Source organism: Oryctolagus cuniculus, chromosome 15 (assembly GCF_964237555.1).
Source record: "Oryctolagus cuniculus chromosome 15, mOryCun1.1, whole genome shotgun sequence".
Taxonomy (NCBI): Eukaryota; Metazoa; Chordata; class Mammalia; order Lagomorpha; family Leporidae; genus Oryctolagus; species Oryctolagus cuniculus.
In genome coordinates, this window is record NC_091446.1 from 36,552,856 (window position 1) to 36,579,745 (window position 26,890).

The window sequence follows — 26,890 nt, forward strand, 5'->3', positions numbered from 1 at the left end:
CCCAAAAGGACACTCTGATATGGGATGCTGGCATGACAAGTGGCCACTTAAGCCACTGTGCCACAACACCAGCCCCAGTTTTATCTGCCTTCAATCCAGCCACCTCTGTTATCCCCTAACAGTGCCTTGTGTATTGTCCAGGCCACAGCAGATGCTACATGGACTACTTAGGGAATGAATGAACATTCAGAATTATCTAATCTACCTCTCTCATTTTAAAAAAAATGAGATTTAAAAAGTGTAAAATGGGGGCCAGCACTGTGGTGTAGCAGGTAAAGCTGCTGCCTAAAGTGCCGGCATCCCATGTGGGTGCCGGTTCGAATCCCGGCTGCTCCACTTCTGATCCAGCTCTCTGCTATGGCCTGGGAAAGCAGTAGAAGATGGGTCAAGTCCTTGGGCCCCTCCACCCATGTGAGAGACCTGGAAGAAACTCCTGGCTCCTGGCTTCATATTGGCACATATCTGGCTATTGTGGCCATTTGAGGAATGAACCAGTGGATGGAAGACCTCTCTCTCTCTCTGCTTCTGCCTCTCTGTAACTCTGCTTTTCAAATAAATGAATCTTTTTTTAAAAAAGTGTAAAAATAATGCCACTTAACAGTTACAGGGAGAAACATACAAAGTTACCCTCTGCCATGCATACAGAAAACTCCAGAACCATGAAGCTGGAAAGAGTGACAAAGGATATGGAAAATAAAAATTGTGGCTGGGAACTCACCAGGACCCTGAGCATGGAAAATGTGATGCTCTCTGGAATGTGTCCAGCCCAGCTCCTGACTCTGCAGCGCACACCCTAAAGGTCTAACCGGGACTTCGACATCCCTTTCACAGACAAAAAGAGACTGCGTATGTGATAGGCTCACAAGGCAATTCTTTCGTGGGTTTGCACTGAACTGTGAAGATACTTCAACAAAGGACGCATGAAGCGCAGTCTTATCAGACTTGAGCTACATGGCCAAAGCCAGACACAAACCCACTCAGAGACCCTTGATGCTGCAGCCTTCTCCTTGGACAACTCTGAAAGGCGTCCAGCGAGTTCCAATTTGGGCAGGGGTTTGTTTATTCTGCTTGGTTCAAGTCAAGGCTACGGATCCCTAATGGTTTTCATGTCCCTAAAGGTTTTCCACATTTGGGCAAGATCTATGCTTTATGTAAGCCCCGAGGAGGCCTAGCTCCCGGCTGCTCCAGGGAGCTGAGTGCGCCAAGAGCACTCAAATGCCCCAAGACTCCGGGGAGGAGTTTAGCAGCATCTACCCCTTGGCACAAGCCTGCAGATTTTTTACAATGGTGCAGTGTTGTAGTAAAAATGCCTCCATTCTTAACCAACCATAGTTTTTACTGCACTTCATTTTTCTCCCGGTGATGCTAAATTTTTAAGACTGGTCCTTTCTCCTGCACCCAGTGCCTCTTGCCAAAGAAAACGAAGTGGGCCCATAGTGGCTTCTGGCCCTTATTTTGAGCACACAGATTCCTAATCCAGGAATAATCATTCAGATCTGTAGCTGTCACTCTCCTTCTTACGGGGGTATCTTCAGGCTCCTGGCCCTCATGACACTGTGTTGGCTTGACCTTCCCAGAATTCAACTTCCTTAAGAGTGTGCAATGTCTTTCTAATGTTTTAGGTCCAAAATTGCACCTTGGCCGCTGAATTGTTAGGGCATCTCCCAAATGAACTTGACCTCTCGCTATATCTACTGCATAATTTCCTCATTGTCTGCCTGGCACACTGCACAGAATCCCCACCCCGGTCCCTTCTCTCACTAAAGCCTGTTCCAAGATGACCGGCCTGTGTTTAGAGCCCTTCTCTCTCTGTCCTGACTCTCAGGCTGGCCTCCTCACCCGTGACAGCACAATCCCCAAGTCACACACAGACACACCAACAGGGCCAGGCAGGTAAGCACAGGGAGCCTGAGCTGGGAGGAAGACTAGCTGGGTGCCACCAGCTGAGTTGGACATGGAGCTGGTACTCTTATCTGGGAAGCTTGTGTGGGTCAGTGCCAGCCAACAAGGCACAGGAGAATCGTGGTCCAGGGTTGCCAGAGGAGCTAGAACTCTACACTTGAAAGCAAAATTGCCTATTTTTTTTTTTTTTAAAAAAACACTGAAGCTGTTAAAGAAAAACACATGCGGCCCCGGGTATAGTCATGGGGAATGGGTTTTTGTTCCCCTGACAGATGTAAAACACTGTTCTGACTCAGAATATTTCAAGACTTTGGTATGGGGCACAGCGACCATTAACAGCCGCCCTAGGCTGGAGGGGGAGGGTCTAACTGCCCCTTTCTACTCTGCACCCACGCTTCTTATAATTCTAACGTCTAGGAATACAGTTCTCAGGAAATAGAGCCATTCCTCCTCCCCGCAAATCCTCAAAACAGCACTTCCACGGACACCATTCCAGTCTTCACTGCAGAGCAATCATTTAATCTCAGATTCAATATCCATGACAGTTTCAAATGCAAATACTTTTATCTTGGGTACAAAGAGGCTGGAGGGGCTAGGCAGGTAGGGATGATCTTAGTTGATTTTGTTCCAAGTTGTGCTCTGAAATATCAATCTTATTGCATCTCTACTGCTTAAAGCCCTCTGATAGGGGCAGGTGTTATAGTACAGTGGGTTAAGTTGCCACTTGAATCCCATATTAGAGTACCTGGCTCAAGTCCAGGCTACTCCATTTCTGATCAAGCTTCTTGCAAATGCACTTGGGAGGTAGCAGATGATGGCTCAAGTACTTGAGTCCCTGCTACCTATGTAGGAGACTCGAATGGGATTCTTGGCTCCTGGCTTCAGCCTGGGCCAGTCCTGGCTGTTGCAGGCATTTGGGGAGTGAACCAGAAGATGGAAGATCATTTGTTTTCTCTCTCTCCCTCTCTCTCTCACTCCCTCCCTCCTCCCCCCCCGCCTCTGTATCTGTTTCCCTCTCAGTCTCTTTTTGCCACTCTGCCTTTCAAATAAAGAAATCTTAAAATAAGACCTCAGCAGGATCTCATTGCTCACAGAGCCCTTAGAAAGAGCCAGTGCTATCTGGCAATTTGTTTTGCTCCCCTGTGCCTCTATTTCTTCAAAAGTAAAAACATAAAGCTTAATTTATGATGCTTAAAAAACACTGGTCAGGGCCTGTGCCTTGGCTCACTTGGTTAATCCTCCGCCTGTGGCACTGGCATCCCATATGGGCACCGGGTTCTAGTCCCGGTTGCTCTACTTCCAGTCCAGCTCTCTGCTGTGGCCCAGGGGGGCAGTGGAGGATGGCCCAAGTGCTTGGGCCCTACACCCCCATGGAAGACCAGGAGGAAGCACCTGGCTCCTGGCTTTGGATTGGAACAGTGCTCCAGCTGTAGTGGCCATTTGGGGGGTGGACCAATGGAAGAAGGACCTTTCTGTCTGTCTCTCACTGTCTGTCAAAAAAAAAAAAAAAAAAAAAGCTGGTCACAGTGCCCGGCACCCAGTGAGTGCCCAATACCTGCCAGTGCTAGTGATTATGACTTCTCCACAGTTTCTTTGCATAATGAACCTTTTAGCTTGTCATCCTCCTGCACCCAGTGGCAAACCTGCCATATTCCTTGCTGCCTCCAGGCCTTTGCTCATACGACTACTTCTGCCCATTCTTCCAGCTCCTCTTAGTTACCACTCAATGGACCCTTAGTCCTCAAAACTCCCCTCCCAGACCCATGTCCCTTTCTCTTGTAGCATATGCCACAACTACAATTTGTCAGCTATTTTTGTGATTACTTGAATCTCTGCTGATCTTTCAACTTTATGTGGGTGAGGGCAATGTCTGTTCTATTCTGGGCCCCAGTCGTGTAGGTGTTAATAACAATTTGTGAAATAAATGTATTTCTACCATCAGTGTCCTTTTTTTAATGTGATGGTGTGTGCCAAACATGAGAAAGAGGGCCTTTCCCAGAGTTATAGAGGAAATGGAGACCCCTCTCCTGGCTTGAGGCCTGGACAGTGGAAGCACCATCAACACTGGAATAGGGGAAAGACCCCAGACCCTCCTAAGGAGGGCTAATGCAGAGGTGGGGGCCACTTCCTTCCTTTTCCTTTTCTGTCTCCTTTGCAGTGTGGGCCCCCTGCGCCAAGATGAGGCTACCAGGAGCACCTGCCAATGAGCTCAGGAGCACGAGGGCACTTGGGGTGACCACAGAAACAGATCAGAGAGGTCACTCCATGGCTGGTTACCTCACTGTGTCCAATTAACACCTCCCAAATAGGCAGGACTTTACTGCTCAGAGGCCAGGAAGATCCAAGGTGGAAAGGTCCCCATATATTTCTCATTGGATCTGCCATCTCCTTTTGGTTACACCTAGGACAGGGCTAGGACCAGTCCAAATAATTTTTGTACATCATGTTTAAAAAGAGTCACCGTTGGGGCCAGTGCTGTGGCATAGCGGGTAAGGCTGCTGCCTGCAGCACTGGCATCCCATTTGGGTACCGGTTCGGGTCCCGGCTGCTCCACTGCTGCTCCAGCTCTTTGCTATGGCCGAGGAAATGGGTTATAGATGAAATTGCTATAGCAGAAGATGGCCCAAGATGCACCCATGAGGGAGACCCAGAGGAAGCTCCTGGCTTCAGATCGGCACAGCTCCGGCAGTTGTGGCCAACAGGGGAGTGAACCAGCAGATGGATGACTCACTCTCTCTGCCTCTCCTTCTCTTTCTTCATAACTCTTTCAAATAAATAAATAAATCTTTAAAAAAAATAAAAAGAGTCATTGCTGATAAATTCCCTTTGGATTTTGGTGATGCCCACAAGATCAAATTAGTACAGGCAACTAAGTTTGTGTTAGCCTGGAGCTAGGTACATGTTCACACATTCAGCCCTTCGTTTACCCAACAACCATTTTTTGAGCACTGTCATGCAAAGTGGAATACACTGACTTGGTCCATTAACCCAAAGGAGCTGCTGTTTTGTTTTGTTTTGTTTTCACTTGATTGATTCTGTGTTATAATGAAGAAGTTCAAAGTGGAAAGATCCCCCAACTATCCTTATAGGTGCCCATGTCAAAAAATGGAAGGCTATTATTTTCAGGGAGATCCTTGACGTCCTTGAAAGTCCCTAGGGCAAGGAGGCAAGAGGAATGTGGGGAAATGGCTGTTTTTGTAGTCAAATTAAACTGTATTGAAATCTGGAGTTCCATGTTGTACTGTATATACGTACATATTTACATACATACACACACACACACACACACACACACACACACACACACCAGGAAGGAGGTTCCCTGAGTGGGAGATAACATTACAATGTTACCTAGTGATTAAGAACACAGGTTTGGGGGCTGGCAGTATAGCCAGTAAAGCTGCTGCCTGGGGTGTCAGCATCCTATATGGGCTCCAGTTCAAGTCCCTGCTGCTTCACTTCTGATTCAGCTCCTTGTTAATGCACCTGGGAAAGCAGTGGAAGATGGCTCAAGTGCTTGAGCCCCTGCACGTACATGGGAGACCTGGAAGAAGCTCTTGGTTCCTGGCTTCCTATCAGCTCAGCTCCAGCCACTGTGGCCATTTGGGGAGCAAACCAGCAGGTGAAAGACCTCTCTCTCTCTAAAAAGAAAATAAGAACATAGGTTTGGGAATAATACTGGCTTGGTCTCTCCTAGCCAGTCAACCCCAATTAAAGACTGTACATCCACATTTGGTAGCCTAGGAGTCCAGATCTTTTGAGCTATTAGCTACATTTTATTCTCCTCCATTTCCCTTCATACTCCAGATCATTCACAGCAATATCTGTTTGAAATGGGTTATAGATGAACTTGCTTATTAATGCAAAAATGTGGCCCTGGGTATACACAGGGATAAAATACCCACCACACCACTCAAGGTGTTTCTGTTGACTATAAAATTCACAGACAGAGCCTCAGAGGGATGGAAGCATACATTTGTTCAGGCCTTCATAGACTCACTTGCAGAATTAATATATGGAATTTTTTTAAAGACTGTTGCTATAATGAAATACAAGAGTAAGAAGAATTAAAGTACCAAATATGCATTTTCAGTGGACAGAACATTTTAGACTTTCCTGAAGATGCTAAAAATATCTTGATAGAATTTGGTCCACCAAAACCCAATACCCTTTAAAATGTCCTTTTATTAACTTTTACTACAACTTCTTTATTATTTCTTGGTTTGAAGACTCAGTTCCAACAGAAGTTTAAATAATGACTCAGGCTGCTTTGAGATCATCTCTTTTTTTCCTCTTAAATATTTGCTACTGACCCACATGCTATTATAAACAGATTATAAGCATAACCCATTATCTTCTATAAATGTTCCCATGGTTAAGAATTTCATAGCTCATTTTCAAATGAGTTTTAGTCTTTTAAAATAACAAACAACTTAGAAATACTCAAAAGGATTAGTTTTATGTACTGAAAAAAATCTCATGATGGTAATGAGTAATTCATCTTCATAAAAACGTACAAATTTTAACTCAAACACCAAGTTGTATGCTAATCACAGATTCACACACACACAAGGCTCCAAATATCAGAAGTGAATACTTAGCATTTTCGCTGCCCTGGAAGGAGTGGAGAATTCTCAGCAGAGAATGACTTAGAAACCACAGAAGCTTCATAATGTGAGTCAGGGTCTCTTTGCCCTGTAACCAGCGGGTCACAGTTCTCCAGCTTCTTCATTTTAGAAACTTCAGACTTCAATCAAGATGATCCAGAAACCTCCCCCTGGGCCCCTATGTCTCACGCTATACCACTCTAACCTTGTATGCTTCTTGGTGCATCTCCTTCACTAGCGGAAGAATTCCTTGAAAGCGGGGTCTGCATTTTGTTTACTGTTACATCCTTGGCACACAGTGGGTACTCAAGAAATACTGGTTGAATGAATGAAGCAACAAGTGGCGTAATGCAGCAGCCCTCAGAACACAGCTAAAGGAGCTACACAGTGGAGGGGCCTCCAGCCACTGCAGAGCTCTCCACTGTCCCACAAGCTGCTGGTGCTCTGGGCCCACAGCCTGAGGAAACCAGAGAGTTCTTCTCCTGCTGATATGCATCTAAGACTGAGCTAAAAACACAGCCTGGAAACCAAGAACAGTGCAGAGCTAATACTTCAAGGAGCTATAATCAAGGGTGACAGCAAAATTACCTTCAATGCTCACCACTACCACCACCACCATCTTTAGCATGAACATCATCATCTTCATAAGATTTATTGAACACATATTAGGTATCAGCTACTGTGCTGAATTCTTTATATGTTGCCACATTTAATCCTAAAAACAACTCTATGAGGCTGTTGCTCTTTTTACCATTCTACAGATACTGAAACTGAAGCGCAGAGAAGCAAAGTCATCGACTCTGGATGACATTGTGTTGTTGGGTTATTGTCAAGATACAAGTGAGCGCTGCGGCTCACTTGGCTAATCCTCTGCCTGCAGCACCAGAATCCCATATGGGCGCCGGGTTCTAGTCCCGGTTGCTCCTCTTCCAGTCCAGCTCTCTGCTGTGGCCCGGGAGGGCAGTGGAGGATGGCCCAAGTGCTTGGATGCCTGCACCCATGTGGGAGACCAGGAAGAAGCACCTGGCTCCTGGCTTCGGATCAGCATAGCTCTGGCTGTAGCAGCCATTTAGGGGGTGAACCAACGGAAGGAAGACTTTTCTCTCTGTCTCTCCCTCTCACTGTCTGTAACTCTACCTGTCAAATAAATAAATAAATCTTTTTTTTAAAAAAAGATACAAACCCAACACAGAATGGTACTCACGTTCAATCCCTTGTAACCATAAAGCAATACAGAGGCTCAATATCCTAACAGGATAGAGAGACCAAAATAACATTTTTTCATTCCAAGTCTTACTTCAACAAAGCCCTCATTCCTTTCTTCTTCTGCCTTATTTCCATTTTAACATAAGACCTGGGGGCAGGCGCTGTGGCGCAGCAGGTTAACGCCCTAGCCTTAAGTGCCAGCATCCCATATGGGCACCGGTTCGAGACCCCGCTGCTCTACTTCCAATCCAGCTCTCTGCTGTGAACTTGGAAAGCAGTAGAAGATGGCCCAAGTCCTTGGGCCCCTGCACTCACATGGGAGACCCGGAAGAAGCTCCTGGCTCCTGGCTTTGGATCGGTACAGCTCCGGACATTGCGGCCAACTGGGGAGTGAACCAATGGATGGAAGACTTTCTCTCTTTCTCTCTCTCTCTCTCCTCTCTCTCCTCTCTCTGTGTAACTCTGACTTGTAAACAAATAAATCTTAAAAAAAAAGACCCAAATAGTCTTTACTGTGGCTGTGCAAAACAAAAGTATTGGAAATAAGGGGATTGAAAATCCATCAAAATCCTCACATAGGCTTTTAAGTGTTTCTTGTTAAAAATCATAAATGGACTACATGCAAATAGAAATTAAAAGTCAAGCAGTATAGAAAGGTGGAAGCTAACAAGTTAATTAGTTGTACATGTTTTCCTTGGTAGGTGTCTCCTTACTGTAAGAAGTGATTACAGATATTATATGTTCACATTTAAGAAGAATGTTGATCCAATCACCTTGATGAAAGATGAGGAATTTGGACCATTCTCCCAATATTCCAGTTATTTTTTAGTTTTGTTTTTCTATTGGTTATCCTTTCATCATTAAATGCCTATACTACTCTTTTTTTTTTTTTTAAAGATTTTATTTGTTTATTTGAGAGGTAGAGTTACAGACGGAGAGAGGGAGAGACAGAGAGGTCTTCCATCCTCTGGTTCACTCCCCAAATAGTCACAATGGCCAGAGCTGGGCCAATCTGAAGCCGGGAGGCAGGAGCTTCTTCTGGGTCTCCCATGTAGGTGTGGGGCCTAAGCACTTGGGCCATGTTCTGCTGCTTTCGGAAGAGGGACAGCCAGGACACAAGCCAGCATCCATATGGGATGCCAGCACCTCAAGCAGAAACTTAGCTGAGTACAACACAGCGCCGGCCCTGCCTGTACCGCTCTTAAACCTCTCCCTTTACCCTCCAGTTCAGATGTATTTCTTGACTCACTCAAGGTAATTATGCTCTTTATTCTATAATTCAATCTGCCTCTTTCATGATAAGCACAATAATTTCTTATTCCAGTTTGCTTTTCTGGAACATTTAATTACCAACACTGGAAAGTCATCTTTTAGCACTATTTTTCAGTTTAACTATTCAGTAAGTTCTTTGGGGATACCTTGGAGTCTAATCAATGCTGTCTCTTTGAGTACAGAGTTTCAAATAATGATCTAAACTTCTAGAATATGAACCATTCTGAGCTTCTGTACCTGGGACCTGGTATTTTACGAATGGCTCATAAGGCAACCCAACTGCCTCTGTGGCATCACCACTCTCCTTCCCATATTCACTGATGAGGGTTTCTCTAGCCCTTAATTATCTGATTTAGCTCTCTTTCTTCTCCCTCTCCCTTTCTCACTTCTTCTCAAAACTTACACTAAGAAATAGGACACAACTTTTTCCCTTTCACAAAGTAGCTTCTGAACACAAAATTATGGCATACAAAGGAACTGAACACAACCAGTGTTGCAGCTCTAACTAGGTTATTTCATACCTGGTCATGAAGTGCCATGTTTGGGTCACACCAGGTCATGAAGTCACATGTGTGCAGTTCATGTTCAGGATACACCTGAGAATAGACTTCTCAGGGCACACCTGGGAGTGGAGTCACACTTCAGAGTGATATGTGACCACGTGGGGTCCTGAGGCACAGAGTTTTTGTCCTGTGCCCATCAAACTTCCTGTCCCTGTGACCTACGGACACCACCTTCAACTCAGCAGCCCAGTATTTTAAGAACTCTTTTCAGGTGGTAAGGACTACTTCAGCAAATCTGAAACCTGACATTGCCTTTCCTCTGGGAGGAGACACGCTGTTTTACAAACAGAAGGCATCCAGGTGTGACCCTCTGCATTTTTCCTACAGGTGACACAGCACTAGGCCATAGTGGGTAGCTAAGGAACAGTTTTTCATTAACTGGTACAGAAACACACTCAATATTACATTAAGGCATACTCTTCAAGAAAATAATTTCAAGTTCACACAACTACTAAGTTAGACTGTTTCTTTAAGTAAACTTAATTCTTGGAATTAGAACTATGCACATGCCCTGCCTGCCTGGTAGGCATGTAAGGGTAATTGTTTTGATTATGAGGAAGTCAACTAAGACAGCCTTTATAAACTAAACTATTTATGAGGTACAGTCACACAGCTCAAATGTATCTGTGTATCTCTACGATGACTTCTAGTCTTCAAGTTAAAGCTATTAACTTTAGAAAAAAGACATAGTATACAGTGTTTCAGTGGAAGGAAATAATGCTGAAAATGTATTAGACTTTTCTATCAAAAATAAAATATTCTCTATTTTCAAGAATATTAAATCTGTAAGATATTTTTTATTTTCATTTTCTGACTTTTTACAGCCTGCACATGACTAATAACTTTATTACAGCTCGCTTGCTCTCTCTAACTGGTTGAAAACAAACATGGAGTTTTATTTTTTACCACATAACTTAAGTATGAGTAAGCATTGTCCTGGTTTTATGTAATATTTAATCCTTTAATTTATAAACTTAGCAACAATGAGAAGGAAAAATTGAGTGGAACATCCTAAATTCATTATATTGGTTGGCACACACATTTGAAAACTAAAAAATCTTAATTTTTCTAATTTTGCTATTTTAGTACTTTACTCCCAAATTTCTTATTTTCTCCCTTCCTTTTTACTTGATTTTGCTTTTGTGATTTTCAGCAGGTAAAATTTCAGAAACGAAACAAAAGCAGGTGATGCATTTGAAAACTTCTTCCTGATTATTGAAGTCAATGCTTCTTTCGCACACCACTGCCACAAGACACTAGTCCTGAGAGTCTAAGGAGGTTAATGGGGTGAGGGGCACAGGGCCAGAGACAGGAAGAAGAAAGATCTTAATTGCATCACACTGACTGGCTGGTGTGAACTTTCCATCTGGAGACAGCATTACCGCATGGTCAAGGGCACACCCTTGCTCATCAGTGATTCCTATCAATGTCTCTCAGAGTTTGGCAACTTGCCACTCCATAGAGCATCCCTGATGGTCTGAAGGCAGAGGGACAGGCGGGGGTGTGTCCTGCCTGCTGCTTCTCCCCTACACTGTGCTGAGTCAACTGTAGGGATGCACACCTCTGCTGGGTCGCGCCTTGACTCCCTAACTCCTGACCAGCGGGTGAGGTGCAACTGGCTGGACATTTTCTCCTAGCTTCACCTCCCTTAGCCACTCCACTTCCCATCGTGAAATCATAACCACTTCCCGAAGAAGAGTGCTAACATTTGAATACACCTGGGCCAGAGACCAACCCCTTCCCCCAAAATTTTAATTTTTTTTTGATGCGGCTAAATATACACACTATACAATTTACCATCTTAGCAGATTTAAAGGTACAGTGACATTAAGTACATTCATATTGTTGTGCAACCATCACTGCCATCGCTCTCTACAATTCTTTCCGTCTGGCCGAACTGAAACTCTAGTCCATTAAACACTAACTCCCCATCTCCACTGGCCCAGCCCTGGCAACCACCTTCCTGCTTTGTGTCTATGCTTTTGACTGCTCTGAGTGCCTCCTGGAAGGGAAGCTGTACAGTATCTGCCTTTTCCCTCCTAATTTTTCTCCACCTGTCCCAATTTCACCCACTGCAAACATGAGTCCTCTCATTCCTTTGATCCTCTTCCTTCCCCTTTCTCTCTCGGGGCCAGGGCAGGGGGCAGGTGGAATTTGAAACTCGTGCAGCTCCTTCAGCTCTTCATTCCTTTATAAGAATCCAATTAAAAAATTCTGATATGGGGCTGGTGTTGTGGAACAGCAGGTTAAGGCACCATCTGCAATACAGGCATCCCATATGGTGCTGGTTCAAGTCCCAGCTGTTCAACTTCCGATCCAGCTTCCTGCTAAAACACCGGGGGAAAGCAGCAGAAGATGGCTGGCATGCTTGGGCCACTGAGCCCATGTGGGGAGACCTGGATGAACTGTGTATGTGTGTGTGTGTGTGTGTGTGTGTGTGTGTGTGACTCTGCCTTTCAAATAGATAAGCCTCTTTTTAAAAAATTCTTATTCTTTCATACAGGTATGTGTTTCAAAGTATAATTAGTCACAACAAAGAACTATAGCTATCAACATCTAAAATCTCTGAAGTGGCTAAAAATTTGTTTCAAAACCCCAATAAAAGTTTAACTCTTAATTCATCTTTAAATAAAATTATTTCCCTCGGGGTGGGTGTTTGGCACAGAGGTTAGGCCACAATTTGGGATTTCTGTATCTCATATGGAAGTTGTTGGCTCCTCTGCCTCCGATCCAGCTTCCTGTTAATTTGTACCCTCAGAGGCAGCAGGTGATGACACAAGTACCTGGGTCCCTGACACCCACGTGGGAGACCTGGATGGACTTCTGGGCTCCTGGGTTGGGCTTGGCCCAGTCCTGGCTGTTGTGATCATTTGGGGAATGAAACATGGACAGAAGAGCTCTGTTTCTCCATCTGTCTCTTTGCTTTTCAAATAAATATTTCCCTTCAATAACAAATGTCTTCATTGTATTGCTTACTTATTTTTATTATTGTTTTTGTTATTATTTTTGGAGGTTGAGACTCAGTGTTCTACTAATGTGCTTTTCTCTTTATTCCGTGAACAGTTGTGCAGATTTCAACTGCGTTACAGTTAAAGAGGTCTTGGAGACTAAAGTCTGGGAGCCAAATCACGACATTTAAAACTGCTTCTCCAGGAATGTATTCTAAGTTGCTGGAGAAATGAACTTCCTGAACACAACCCATTTATAAACTGGAGCCTGTGGTATATTATGCACACCCCCTCCCAGATTTTCATTAGTGACTCAAAGTTGGAAGGTGTTAGCCAGATCTATGCCACAGGATAAGCACCAAAGGATGAAAGAAGCAGACAAGCAAATCTTAGCAGCCAGCAGGTCCTTGAGGGCCTCGGCCAAGAGATGAGCATCAGAGCTCAACCCAATGGCGGATATGTGGATTGTGAACATTCTGGGACTGCAAAGACCCAAAGAACCATTTAAATTAAATGTTTAAAAATATTTTTGCAAAAATTATATATATGAAAACACTTCAAAAAGTTCATAAAAAATGGAACAAAAAGTATGAGGTGATCTTGGTGCAGAACACATTTTTTTCTTCAAACACAGAAAATGCGTCTCCTGAAAAGGTAATGGGTTCAAAAACAATAATTCATACTTTTAATTCCATTTTCCCACAAGCTTTCTAAAGTAGCCTCATATTTAGCATGTACAACACGGTGTGTCAAAATATGTGTATACTGAGGAATGGCTCAGTTGAGTTCATGGTCCCAGTCTGGTTGGCAGTCCCCTGCCAGGGAAGACTGCCCAGCAGCCTGTGACAGCTGTTCAGGGCACAGACCTCCACGGCTCCTCGGTGCACTGCCATTTCTGACCCGCCTTCTGCTACTAATGGGAAGCAGGTGGGGCACTCAGGTGCTGAGGAGCCCCTTTTCCTTGTGGCCTTCATTTTCAGCAAGTTGCCTGCCATCTAGTCCTTCAAGATGGGAGTTGCTAGAAGACGTCCTTTGGCTTTTCTGGCCAATAGAAATCTACTGATTCAGCATATGAAGGAGATTTGTTTTACTGTGTTCCTGATCACCACTGGTTTTAAATGTGACCACAAGACCATACTATTTACTAGCATTTTTATCACAATAATTAACATCTATCACAGATTGCTACTAGGAGAAACCATTTGGAAAAAGAAAATGTGGTACATATACATAATGGAATAGTACTTAGCCATTAAAAAGAATGAAATCCTGTCTTTTGCAACAAAATGGATACAACTGGAAACCATTATGCTTAGTGAAATGAGCCAGACCCCAAAAGACAAATAACACATGCTTCCTTTATATATTAGCTACCAAAAATCAAAGTACAAAAAATGTAATGTACATGAGTGAAATTGACAACCTGAGATTTGATTATTGTCTGTAACCCTTGTCTACACTCCTGTGGTACAGTGATCTTTCTACTTTCTACTTGTTGAATTTATTTAGTGGAGGATTAAGCCTGACTATAAAGTAAACTGAAAGATGTTATCACAAAAAAATAAAAGGAAAAAGAAAAAAAAGGAAAGAAGGAGAGGGTGGGAAGTATCATTATGGGCTTAAAATTGTATATATGAAATATACAAAATATTTTCTTTTTACATAAGCAAAAGTAAGTAAATGAATAGCTCATCATCAAAAAACAATAAAGACAGTATTGGGATCCCTTACTTCTTTTGAAAAAGAAACTTCAAAATGTTAATGCTTATAATTTAGAGTATTTATACCTGAAGGGGCTTTAATAAGGGACCACCTTTTTGCATTGTTCTAAAGCAGATACTATGACTTAGAGTCACTGACAAGGGAACTCACTTTCCCAGCAGGAGCTGCACAGATGTTAACTTAGCCTCGTCTCTGTGGTCAAAGGTGAAAAGTCAAAACTGACATTTCAGACATTACCTTTCAGCATCATTCGTCCAGCGGAACCTCCAAAAGTACTGAGAAGACCACTTCTTGTTCCTAAAGACGTGGTTGCTTCCAGGAGAGAACCGGTGACGTACTGAGAGATGGAGGTCCTTTGCAGGGTGGCACGATACTCACACACAGTGTCTCGGACGCACTGCTTCAGGCAGGGACCTAGGCTGACCCTCCCATGAGCTGTCTCTGAGGCTGGGAGCTTTGTGAAGAACCGGAGAAGAGATCCAACTGGATTTTCTGTTTCTTCTCTTCTCACTGCATGGTAGATCTGTGAATAGCACAAAGTACAGGAAGTATTAATCTAGTTTCTTAGAAAAGCAAATGAACTTGTTGACAGAGTGCCAAGATGACTTATTAAGAAGGCTCGGTCTCTCCAAGCACCAACATTCTGGGCTCCGGACTCATGCATTAACCTGAACATTCTACAGACACCGTGTATTTGGAAAAGCTGTGGGTGGTTATGGAATGGGCCATTCAAACAAGCCTGCTATGAGAGCACTCACAAGTTGTACCAACCAAAAATACATGCAGCTCAAATTTCCCGTCCTCCTTGGCAGAGACAAGCTCTTCTGCTGATAGATGAGGGTGAAGCTGTCTGTTTGCCCCTTTTGGAGTCCCCTCCTGTCCATCTGCTTCCTGAAACCCCTCAGCTGGAAATTCATGGGGAACCACTTGTCCACGCTCAAATTGAAGTGAGGATGAGAGGGTTGTGGGGAAGGAGCACTTCCCCATTTCTCTCTCGGGCTAAATCCCTCAATCCATCAGCTGAGATCACAGTGTTTGAATCTTTTTCCTCGCCCTCCTCTCTCACCTCCCACATCCTAGAAGTAGACATATCCTGGTCAACTCTATCTGCCTTGTCTCTGTCACCATCCTGACTTCTCCTTTCATTACCTGAATTCACCAAGAATTATCTCACAAAGATTGAACCATTAGAGACAGGTACTCAACTGTGTCTTCAATGCAATCATTCAACATGAGTGTGTAAAGACTCTGCTCTGGGCCAGCGCCACAGCTCAATAGGCTAATCCTCTGCCTGCAGCGCCAGCACACCGGGTTCTAGTTCCGGTCAGGGCGCTGGATTCTGTCCCGGTTGCCCCTCTTCCAGGCCAGCTCTCTGCTGTGGCCCGGGAGTGCAGTGGAGGATGGAGCAGGTCCTTGGGCCCTGCACCCCATGGGAGACCAGGAGAAGCACCTGGCTCCTGCCATCAGATCAGCGCAGTGTGCCAGCCGCAGCACGCCGGCCGCGGCGGCCATTGGAGGGTGAACCAATGGCAAAGGAAGACCTTTCTCTCTGTCTCTTTCTCTCACTGTCCACTCTGCCTGTCAAAAAAAAAAAAAAAAAAAAAAAAAAGACCCTGCTCTGTGTGAGACACTGTGTCAAAGGTCATGGGTATGGTGGCACATACCTAAATTCAATCTAACTTTGAAAATTATGAAAATTATGAGGTTTGACATCATTGCAGGAAGGTTTTGGCCTTTGTCAAGCCTTCTGGAAGGCCAATGACTAGCAGAGAGTCTATGAGGGTATTTCAAACAGTTTGTAGAAAAACTGAATTAAGATATGCACATTTTCCATCAACTTTTTGAAGACCTCCTTGTATAAACAACCAGGATACAACATCACACAGGGTGAGGTAGCCATCTGATGGTGGAATAAAGGCTGACTACATTGTGCCATTTTGAGTACCTTGTCTTGGCAGACTCGTCATTCACTCATCAAACCAACAAATTGTGATGCTTTTATATCCCAGTAACAGCATCAGACCTGGGAAAACTAGGCAGTTTCTCCCCTTAACGAGCTCACAGTAAAAGAAACAGATAAGCTAAGAGCTTACAGTAGAGTTGAAACGGAGGTTACTCCTTTAGGATGTATCAATCAACGGCCATGGAAAGGAAACCCTCATGTGGCCTCCAGGCCGTGTATGTGCCTCCACGATGCTGCACACTCCAAATATCACCTCACCCAGGGCCCAGAGCCTTACTAAGCCCTTACAAGGCCCTCCATTAAACCCCGAGCCTCAACGATACTCAAATTGCACTGACCTTAACTGGATTTCTAGTGTACCCTCCTCTGCCTACTAAGAGATGCTTCCACCAGGAGGCAGAGTGTGAAATCTTAGCTGTAATTCTCTGTCATTATATTTCTGGTGGCCAGTGTAGCCATGGGGATGGTTTACTGAGACAGAAAGAACTCAGAGCTTAGGGTCAGAGTCAATCATGAGAAAAAGGAAGCTACCTGAGACGGTTTCTTCTCTATAAATTGGGGAAAGCAACACCCTGTTTTAGAGATGTTGGGAAATTCACAGACAGTGTATGAGAAGTTCTCAGTGTAGTGTTTAGAAATGGTGGCCAGGGGCCGGCACTGTGGCATAGCAGGTTAAGCCTCCACCAGAGATGCCTGCATCCTATATGGGTGACTGTTTGAGAACCAACTGCCCCACTTCCTATCCAGCCCCCTGCTAATGGCCTGGGAAAGCAGTAGAAGGTGGGCCAAGTGGTTGGGCCCATGTATCCATGTGGGAGACTTGGAAGAAGTTCCTGGTTTCTGGTTTCTGGCTTCAGACAGCCCAGCTCCAGCCACTACAACCATCTGGGAAGTGAACCAGTGGATGGAAGATCACTCTCTGTCTCTTCTATTCTCTCTGTAACTCTGCCTTTCAAATAAATAAAAAATGAATCAAAAAAAAAAATAAGAAATAGGGCCAGCACTGTGGTGCACTGGGTTAAAGCCCTGGCCTCAAGCACCGGCATCCCATATGAGTGCTGGTTCTAGTCCTGGCTGTTCCTCTTCCGATCCAGCTCTCTACTATGGCCTGGGAAAGCAGTTGAAGATGGCCTGAGTTTTCGGGACCCTGCACCCATGTGGGAGGCCCAGAAGAAGCTCCTGGCTCCTGGCTTCAGATCAGCTCAGCTCCGGCCGTTGTGGCCATTTGGGGAGTGAACAAGTGGATGGAAGAACTCTCTGGTCTCGACCTCCCTTACCTCCCTCTGTAACTCTTTCAACTAAATAAAAATAAACCTTAAAAAAAAAAATAGTTCCAGGGGTCAGTGCTGTGATGTAGCGAGTAAAGCCCTTGTCTGCAGTGCCGGCATCCCATATAGGCACCGGTCTGTGTCCCGGCTGCTCCATTTCTGATCCAGCTCCTTTGCTAATGGCCTGGGAAAGCAGTAGATGATGGCCCAAGTCCTTGGGCCCCTGCCGCCAATAAGGTAGACCTGGAAGAAGCTCCTGGCTTCAGCCTAGCTTAGACCTGGCCATTGAAGCCATCCGGTGAGTGAACCAGCAGATGGAAAATCTCTCTGACTCATTTAAATAAATGTTTTTTTTTTTTAAAAAAGAAATGGTGCCCATTACTGTTGGGCAAGTCTACATAAGAGAGGACTCTCCTCCCTTCAAAGGACAACAGGTGGTTTACGATTGTATAGCTTGTGAAATTCAGTGTGTGCAGTTATATCTGCGCTTCCCTGTGTTTCTGGACGATACCACTGAGACATCTGAGGGTGCTGTTAGGGCAGTTGGGGGTAGAGAGCTGCGGTCTTCAGTACATGATTTTCTCTTTTCAGTTCTAAATCACATAGGCAATCCCCAACACACTACGCAGTGAATCCTCTAGAAGTCCTGGATAAAGGACCCCCTGTGAGGTCTGATGGCTAAAGGAGGCTTCACTGGGAAAGCGGGATGCGATCTGTGCCTTGGAAAGTGGCACAGTTCTAACTGGAGCAGCAGCAGGAGACAGCCAGTGATGTGAGGAGCAAGAGTGAGGAGGCTGGAAAACAGACTGTGTCCTAAGCATTGTGGGTAGAGCAGGGTGTTCAGAGCGGAGAGTGTACGTAGGGAATAGCCTGCCAATGTGAACGGTCAGCCGGCCTGGTAAAGGACACTTGAATGCTAAAGCAAAGAGTTTTAAACCACCAGAGGTGAGCAATACTTCATGTACTGTGTTTGCTTATTTGTTTTTAAGCACAGCAATAATGCTAAGTTGTTTTGTTTTAATAAGACGATCATGCGGGCAGTGCCTAGTGATGAATGGGTTGGCTAACTTTGTTTACTTGCCAAGCTGCTCCACTGGCTTGCCACACCCTCACTCGTGACCTTACGCATTGCACTTTCCATATCATGTCTTCAGAGATGCCCAGTTGTGGGGAGCAGGGCCCGGCTCCCACAACATGGCGCTGAGAGGGAGTAAACAAGTTCTACACAGCGGCTTCGGCTGCTTCATCAATCTGACTAATGAGCTGCAGCGGCTGATCCAACCTCTGATTGGAAGAAAGCGGGGTGCTCAGCACGCGGGCAGCGGAGCACGGATTGGTGGAAGAGGACTATAAAAGGGGACTCAACTGCACTTTCTGGGACAACTACTGTCTCCGGGCTGGTGGAGCGTTCACTGGGGAGCTCATTATTTCGCTCTTCTCTTTACCTGTTTTTGCGTTGCTAGAGAAAAAAACCTACTGAAAGGGAATAACAGCGTCCGGTCCGGTGCCGCTCCTCCTCTCGCGGAGGAGCGACACCCAGTGGTTCATTCAGTACCCGACCCAACTTTTGCAAGGTGTTTTCCTCAAAACAGTAGATCAAGGGATTCCATGAGTTAAGGACTCATTAATCAGGTTTGAAACTCTCAGCAAATATTCCCCACTTTTAGAGATTTATATTTTACAATTAGAAAGGGGCAGAGTAAAGAAACCTACTTTATTTAACTTTATTTCCCACGTTGTTTGACCATGGATTTTTTAAAAAGAACATTTAGCCTACACATGGAATGTTGTACCAATGATTCGCTCTAATCTATTGGTCTTTTCTTATTCTCACTTCTTTAAACTTTGTGGAATTTCTGAAGCATAAATCATCCATCTTCTAGTCTTGTAACTCACTGGTCTATATCCACCTCATTCTGTGTCTCTCCTTCCACCTTTGGCCTTCAGGACAGCTATCGTGCAATAAAGATGTGCCAACAGGTGCCTAATAGGTGTGTGTTGGGTGGGGGATAGGTGGGCCATAAACTGATTGGCCACGGGCCAGATTCAGTCAACAGGTTGTCAAACAGTGTTACACAGTGTTTCAAAATCATGAAATTTATATACACATCTGAAGTTATGGCAGCTAATGAATTGATCTGGGTCCTCCAGCTGGTGCCAGTCCCTTCCCTACACCAGCCAAGTCACACTTGGCCAATATCTGTCACCATTAATGCAGTCATCTCCCCTTTTCCACAGCTTCAGTTACCCAAGGTCAACCATGGTCTGGAAAGATTAAACTGAAAATTCCAGAAATAAAAAATTCATCAGTTTTAAACTGAAAATCTTTGGGGATAACCTTATAAAATCTCATGGCATCCCACTGCATCCCACTCTGTTAATTACCTAGTAGCCACCCTGGTCATTAGGTTGACTGTCCTGGTATTGCAGTAGTTCTGTTCAAGTAACCCTTGTTTTACTTGACAATGGCCTCAAAGCACAAGTGATGTTGACAATTCGGATATGACAAAGAAAAGCCAAAAGGGGCTTCTTTTACATAAAAAGCATGACGTTCTCAATAAGGAAAGGGGGAAAAATTCATATGCTGAAGCTGCCAAGATCTATGGAAAGAATGGATTTCCTAACCATGAAATTGTATGAGGGAAGAGCCCGCAGGATTGGGACTAGTGCGCCTATAAAGAGACCCCAGAGAGCTAGTTAGTGCATTTCATCATGTGATGCAGTTGGAAGGCACCATCCACGAACCACAAAGTGGGCCTGCACCAGGCCATGAATCTGCAACCACCTTGATTTTAGATTTGCCGGATTCCAGAACTGTGAGAAATAAATCCATGTCGTTCATAGGCCAATGGTTTATGTTACTTTGTTATAACAGTTTGAGCAAAGACAATTGCCCTCAGTGACTCTGGAATGGCCATGTAATTTCACTTAACCAATGATAAACCTACAACTGTGATATAAGCAGAGTCTAGAAAAACACTTGTGCATTGGACCTAGCTTTCTCCTGTTGCTTTTAGGAACTCTACAACAGCTACCTTGTGAAAAAGCCTGAGCTAGCTTGTTGGAGGATGAGAGACAATGGTCAGTCTCTCCTGTCACTTCTGGTGACAGCCTGCCACCAGCCAGGCACATAGTAAGACCGTGAGACCATTTAGAAGCTAAATCTTCCAACTGCCATATATCTGCCACCAGAGATACATAAGGGAGCCTAGCAGAGATCAAATAAGCCAGACTTAGAGAACCATCCACCCATTCACATAATCATGGGCTAAATGATTGTTGTGAAGTTCGGGAATACCTTGTTGCAAAGCAAAAATTAACTGACACACTGATGATGTGTTGGGCACAATGATAAATCTTTTAGTTATATAACAATTGAACTCATACACTGACCCTATGCGGTTGATTCATTTTGCAGATGGGAAAATAAGCCTAGAGAGATAGAGAAATACAGGCAACCCTACACAGCTAGTAAGAGGCTAATCCAAGACTGAAACTTAGTTTTGTACAACTCTGGGGTCCAGTTTTACCCACTGCACTATATATTGTCACCCCCACAGCCTCACAGTGGAATTTAAGAGCACATCATTATTTGGCAAGTGGTTTAAGCAGTGTTTATACTGCTATTGTTATTGTTTTTATTAATAATAATTCTTTCCATGGTTATCCTAAATCACTTTCAAAAATAGTCAAGTTATGACTAATGAAGTATGTTTCCTTTGCATGGAGATTTACAGTTTTACATTACAAGGTAAAATCAATATATAAACTTTATCTCACTTGATTAATGTGGTATAAGAAGGTGCTGAAAGCTAGGAAGGCTACTGCCCTACCTGAGGCAATATTTTTTTTTTTTTTGCGATAAAATCCATGTGTCACAACATGACATCCAAGCTTGCCAAAAAGCTATGTGTCCATTAACTAATCCAACAATTATATCTGCTGAGCACATATGCTGTGCCAAGCCCAATTTCTAGGAATCTAACAATGAGCAAGAATAGCTTCAGTTTAGTGGGGAAGACAGACAATAAGCAAGTAGGCCAAATTAATTAAAAATTATAGACTCTTACATTCATATGTAGCCAAGATTTTTTTGGGATGTAGATTTTATAGCACTTGCTGAAGTTGTTGGGAGTAAGGAAAAGAAAAGGATCAAAGTTTCTACATTTGGTCATAAATTCTTAAGAAATTTCCATTTTGCATAGAAGGCTACAGAGCAATGTTTCAAATATTGCCCCTCAAGGTTCCCAGGTTTAATAAGGACTGAACTGTGAATGGATCTTTTCACTGACTTACATTTCTTCCATTACGGCAGGTGCCGTGTGATGACATGGCCTGGTTTGGTTCAGGCAAAGCTGACTTTGATATTATGAATTAACTTACAGAAAAGCAATCAATGCTTAGGTAACACTTGAAGAAACTCTTAGAAAATATCGGAAGTTTCCTGTGACTCAAGAAAGAGGAATGCCATGTAGAAACAAGCACTGGGGTGTGGAGTTCAGATCCAAAACAAAATACGACAAACACACCGAGGCTGAAGAGAGCAGGGTAATTCAGATGGAGACAAAGCCAAGGATGTCAGTGTCCTGAAAGGCATGAAGCAGCCAGATCCACATCTGCAGCACCCAAGAGGAAGCCCCTTCCTGTAAACAGCCTGAAAGGTTCTGTCTCACTTGACTTCTATAAGGCTCAAAGACAGTATTGTTGAGGGGATCAATCCTGTCCTCACTGTTTCAAAAGCTATCCTTCTGGGATTGGAGTAATAGGAAACTGTACAAGGTCTGATGACATGTCTTCTGAAATCTTTAAACATGATGAAGGCTCTTAGGGAATCCATTAACTTCATAACAATACTTAAAAACACTGCGATATTTGTTGGGTACTTAAAATGAACTAGCCAATGAGCACTGAGACATGATTTCATTTGAGTCTCAGGACAACTCTGTAAAGAAACCACACTACTAATGGCATTTCAAACAAGGAACCAGTATGCATACAGCTAGGATGTAAAATTAGGACCCTCCAGCCCTAAGCCATTGCGCTAACCAAAATGAACAGTGTGGGGAGCCTACTACAGATACCAAGGAAGGCACTTCCAAGAGAGGGGTGATTGTACCAACAATCCCTCCATCTTTGTTTTTTCTTTTCTTCATTGCTGTATCTCCATGTTGAACAACCCTTGGCATTATACCTTCTCAATAAATAGTTCTTGATCAATGAGTAAATATCTCTACTCTACGTCTTAACTAAGACTTACGATAAAATCCTCCATTTTTTTGGCCATGAATTCTTTGGATTCAACTGAACCACAGATGTCACTTTATTGTCACCTAGGGGAAAAAAGTGCAGTGATATAGGAACCACCAAATATGAGTCAACAAATTTGCAAGGCTGTTGGAGGGGGATGGTAGCTGTGGCAGCCTGGTGCCTTGAGTGGCAGGGATGGACAGTTGGATTCTGGTGGCAGGCGATGCTTTCCTCTGCTCCCAATTCCACATTCCATTCAAGTGCCTATGCAGAGAATTCCATTCTACTGAGAGTATTTAGAGCATGCACGAGACATTGACCAAACAGAACTCCAGGGAGCCAAAAATAAAGGCTTTGCTAAGGCCAGGCCAATTAAGCAGAGCTATGCTTTTACAGGAAGTCGGCAAAACCTTTATGACTGCAGGCAACATCTAAGGAGGAGGGTGGGGAGGACATCCTAGGACATTTGATAATCTGGGAATTTCACAGCTGCAAATACCCTCCCATACAATTCCTTTCAATCTACAATTTACCCTTTCATTAACATTTTGCTTTCTCCATGTAACCTTCCTTGGGCTCCAGCAAGAAAAAAAAATTACTTTCTTTTCTGTGCTCCATCTGCTAACTATGGAAAACTGTCCACAGGGCTTTCTGTGAAGTATGGACACCATGGTTTCCTCCCTGCCAGGTCATGGGGCAGGGGTCATGCCTTATTCAATATTCTGGCCTCAGCACAGGACACACTGCTTAACACACTGCAAGCGATGGAAACAGGGTGTGATGAGAGAACAACCAAAGCCTTAAGGCATGGTCCTCAAAGCGTGGGCCCCCGGCCAGCAGCAGCATCATCACACAGGAACTTGTTGAAAATACAGATTCTTGGGCCCCGTCCCAGACCTCCTGAATCAAAGCTCCGGGACTGGGCCCCAGTGGTCTGTTTCATTTAACCAACTCTCCAGGCGATTCTGGTTCCGGCTAAACTGAAAACCATGGCCTTCGCCTTGAAGGGTGTACACCCTTTCATCTCTGACTGCACTCTTCCCTTGATCCACCCCATAGCATTGTCGTCCGTGTCACCTGCCTTCTAGAATGGGAGCGACTGAGGGCAGGCCCAAGGATTCTTCACCTCAGTATCCCTCAAAGCCCCTAGGACAGAATCCAGCACAAGGCAAAGCTCAGCAAATGTTGGTTGAACAAAGGGGCACCTCACATAGAAATTCCCTGGGGCTGTGAGTTTGTAACAGGCCTTCTGAAAATGATGCTTCCAGCTTAATATTTCCAAAGATGAATCACATCTGAGATATTAATTCTAATGGGAATTACCGCATGGATGAATCATACTATAATGAGAAAACCTGGCTGCCAAGGAAGCCTCTTGAAAAGAAAGAAATCAAATTAGGACAAATGGATTACGTTGCTAGGCTTGTGATATCAGACCATGAACTAGGCCCACAGAAAGGACTTAATGGCCTGAACCACCAGGCTCCTTGCAGCTTTAAGGAGCACAGATCAATTAATGAATCACATGGGGACAAAGCCCCTGGAAGACAAGAACTAAGTTTCACAAATCTTTGGCCTGTGCTCTCTGGCTCTGAGGCTCAGGGCCAGTGTTCTTTCTAAGCTGTGCATGTGAAGCTGTGAAGGACACAAAGTTCCTGATGTCCTGTGGGTCTGAGCTGCTGCATGTCCACAGCAGGTGGAAGGGACCAAGGCCAACCTATAGGAACAGGCTGTTAGCTTTCCGGGCCGCACCCCTTTGTTGCATCAATTCCTGCTCCATTTGTCCTGGTTTCTAACTTCCCTCTCTCTGCCCACTGGCAAAGGACCAGTGTTGCTTCCATCTTCAAGGCTCCTCTGGACTCGCTTCTACCTAGGTCATTGTATCTGGACCAATACTACATTCCGCTCCCAGACTTTTACTCTCATGTGTCTCTGAAGATGGCCTGAGACCAAGGCTGACTTTCTAGAACAAACTGTGAGTGAAGGGCCTCCTCATAGTAGGCTCAGTGCCACCATGCAGTAGCAGTAGGAAAGTAACTAGTTTCTTCAATCAAGACTATTATAAGGGTTGGCGCTGTGGTGTAGCAGGTAAAGCCACCACCTGCAGTGCCGGCATCCCATATGGGTGCTGGTTCGAGTCCTGGCTGCTCCACTTCCGATCCAGCTCTCTTCTATGGCCTGGGAAAGCAGCGGAAGATGGCTCAAGTCTCTGGGCCCCTGAACCCTCGTGGGAGACATGGAAGAAGCTCCTGGCTCCTGGCTTTGAACTGGCACAGCTCCAGCTATTGAGGCCACTTGGGGAGTGAACTAGAGGAAGGAAGACTTCTCTCTTCTCTACCTCTGCCTCTCTATAACTCTGCCTTTCAAATAAATAAATAAATATTTGAAAAAGAGACTATTTCAGGGTTGTTACAAACAAGAGTTCACAGAGGTAATATAGCTATAAGTTTTTCTGTTTTTGTTTTTTATTTGAGAGGGAGATGGAGATGGAAAGAGGGGGAGAGAAACACAAGAGAGCGCTCCCAACTGCTGGTTCACTCTCCAAATGTTTGCAAAGGCCTGGTCCAGGACTGGTCAAAGTTCAGCACCATGAACTCAATCCAGATCTACCATACACATGGCAGGGACCCAACTACTTGAGCCATCAACTGCTGCCTCCTAGGGTCTGCATTAGCAGAAAGCTAGAATTGGGAGTGAAGCCAGGACTGGAACCCAGGCGCTCCAATAAGGGAAGCAGACATCCCAAGCAGAGTCTTGACCACTAACCCCAAAGCCCATTGCAGCTATAAGTTCTTTGTCTTAGGTTCACCAGCCCTGAGTATCCAAGTAGTCACAATAACTAATTCTATTGCTGGAATCGTTAAGTTCCAAGGCCATGCCTATTTTGGCTAAGATGGAATTACAGTAGAGATCCTCTTCCACTCCAGGTTTCTTCCTTTCTCTCACTCTCTCCTTTCTTTTGTCTCTCCAAGCTGCTCCTGGAAGTGTGTTCTTCAACTTCTTGGTCCCATGGTTTCTTTACTCTCAGAATTTCTTGGCCTTCCTCTGCTTGTATGGGGGACCATTATTGAATATACTGTCTTTGTTCTACTGGAAAATTTTAGGGATTTAGCTATTTTTCAAAGGTTTATTTATTTTGAAAGTTGGAGATATAGAGAGGCAGAGAGAGAGAGAGAGAGAGAGAGAGAGAGAGAGAGAGAGAGATCTTCTATTCACTGGTTTATTCCCCAGACAGACAAAACGGCCAGTGTTGGGTCAGGCTGAAGACAGGAGACAGGAGCTTCAGCCGGGTCTCCAATGTGGGTACAGGAGTCCAAACACTTAGGCCCTCTTCCACTGCTTTTGCTAGCCTATTAGCAGGGAGTTGGATCAGAAGTAGAGCAACTGGGACACTAACCGGCACCCATATGGGATGCTATTGGCTTAATCTGCTATGCCACAAACCCAGCCCCAGGATTTAATCCTTAAAGGCCTTTCCTAAGAAGGGAGCCAAGTAAATGTTCACCAGAAAGAGCTAGAGACATTCCTTCACTAACCTCCAATTCTCCACTGGAACAGAAACTCTGTAATTGGGCCAATACAGAACCTACCCTCAGAAACAGGACCTAACGGTGTCTGACTTCTGGTACTTATTAACTGAGCTGCTGCAAGAGGGATAGCAGCTACTTCTGAGCCTCATGCCTATGTAAGAGCCATGAGAACAAGCAGTTCAGACTTTCAAGTGCTGTCCAAGGGTAGGAAAGACTTACTTTGTTAGTGAACACACTTCAGCCAGAGCAAGTGGAGGAGATAGCAATAGAAGAACAGACCCAAATGGGTTTCCAGGAGTCACAGTTGTCACCAAACTCAGATGAGGCAGGATGACGCAGAGCCTGGGAGAAGAACTGAAGACCTGTTCAGACTAGATGGCCAGAGGCAGCAGGGGCACGCAAAGGATGGAGGCGTTGAGCAAGGGTACAGAACAGGGGTACAACTCAGCTTCTTGGGGCCTTCACCCAGAGGGAGATAGCATCTGGGACGGCATGGGAAACAACCAGGCCCCAGAGATTGCTATCCAGTGCAGACAAGAACCAAGTCCCTAGCTGCACTTCAATTTCTGAAATATAAGAAATCCACGCTTAAGAAAGACTCCTTTGTTTGAACTCCATTCATTCATTCATTCAACAAATATTTTCTGAATGTCTACTTTGGG

The 26,890-nt window shown here is 44.5% G+C and overlaps 1 protein-coding gene across 15 annotated transcripts in view; it reads right to left on the reverse strand.

Moving 5' to 3' along the window:
* Positions 1 to 26,890, reverse strand: part of PLCE1 (phospholipase C epsilon 1) — a 352,529-nt gene that overhangs the window by 174,352 nt on the left and 151,287 nt on the right. For all 15 annotated transcript variants that reach the window (XR_011382357.1, XM_070057584.1, XM_051823417.2 and 12 more), the window contains one exon: positions 14,458 to 14,743. Coding sequence is in view for 14 of the 15 variants with exons in the window: in XM_070057584.1 (XP_069913685.1) it covers positions 14,458 to 14,743 (286 nt within the window). In the remaining variant the exon portion in view is untranslated. The remainder of the gene's footprint in view (positions 1 to 14,457; positions 14,744 to 26,890) is intronic.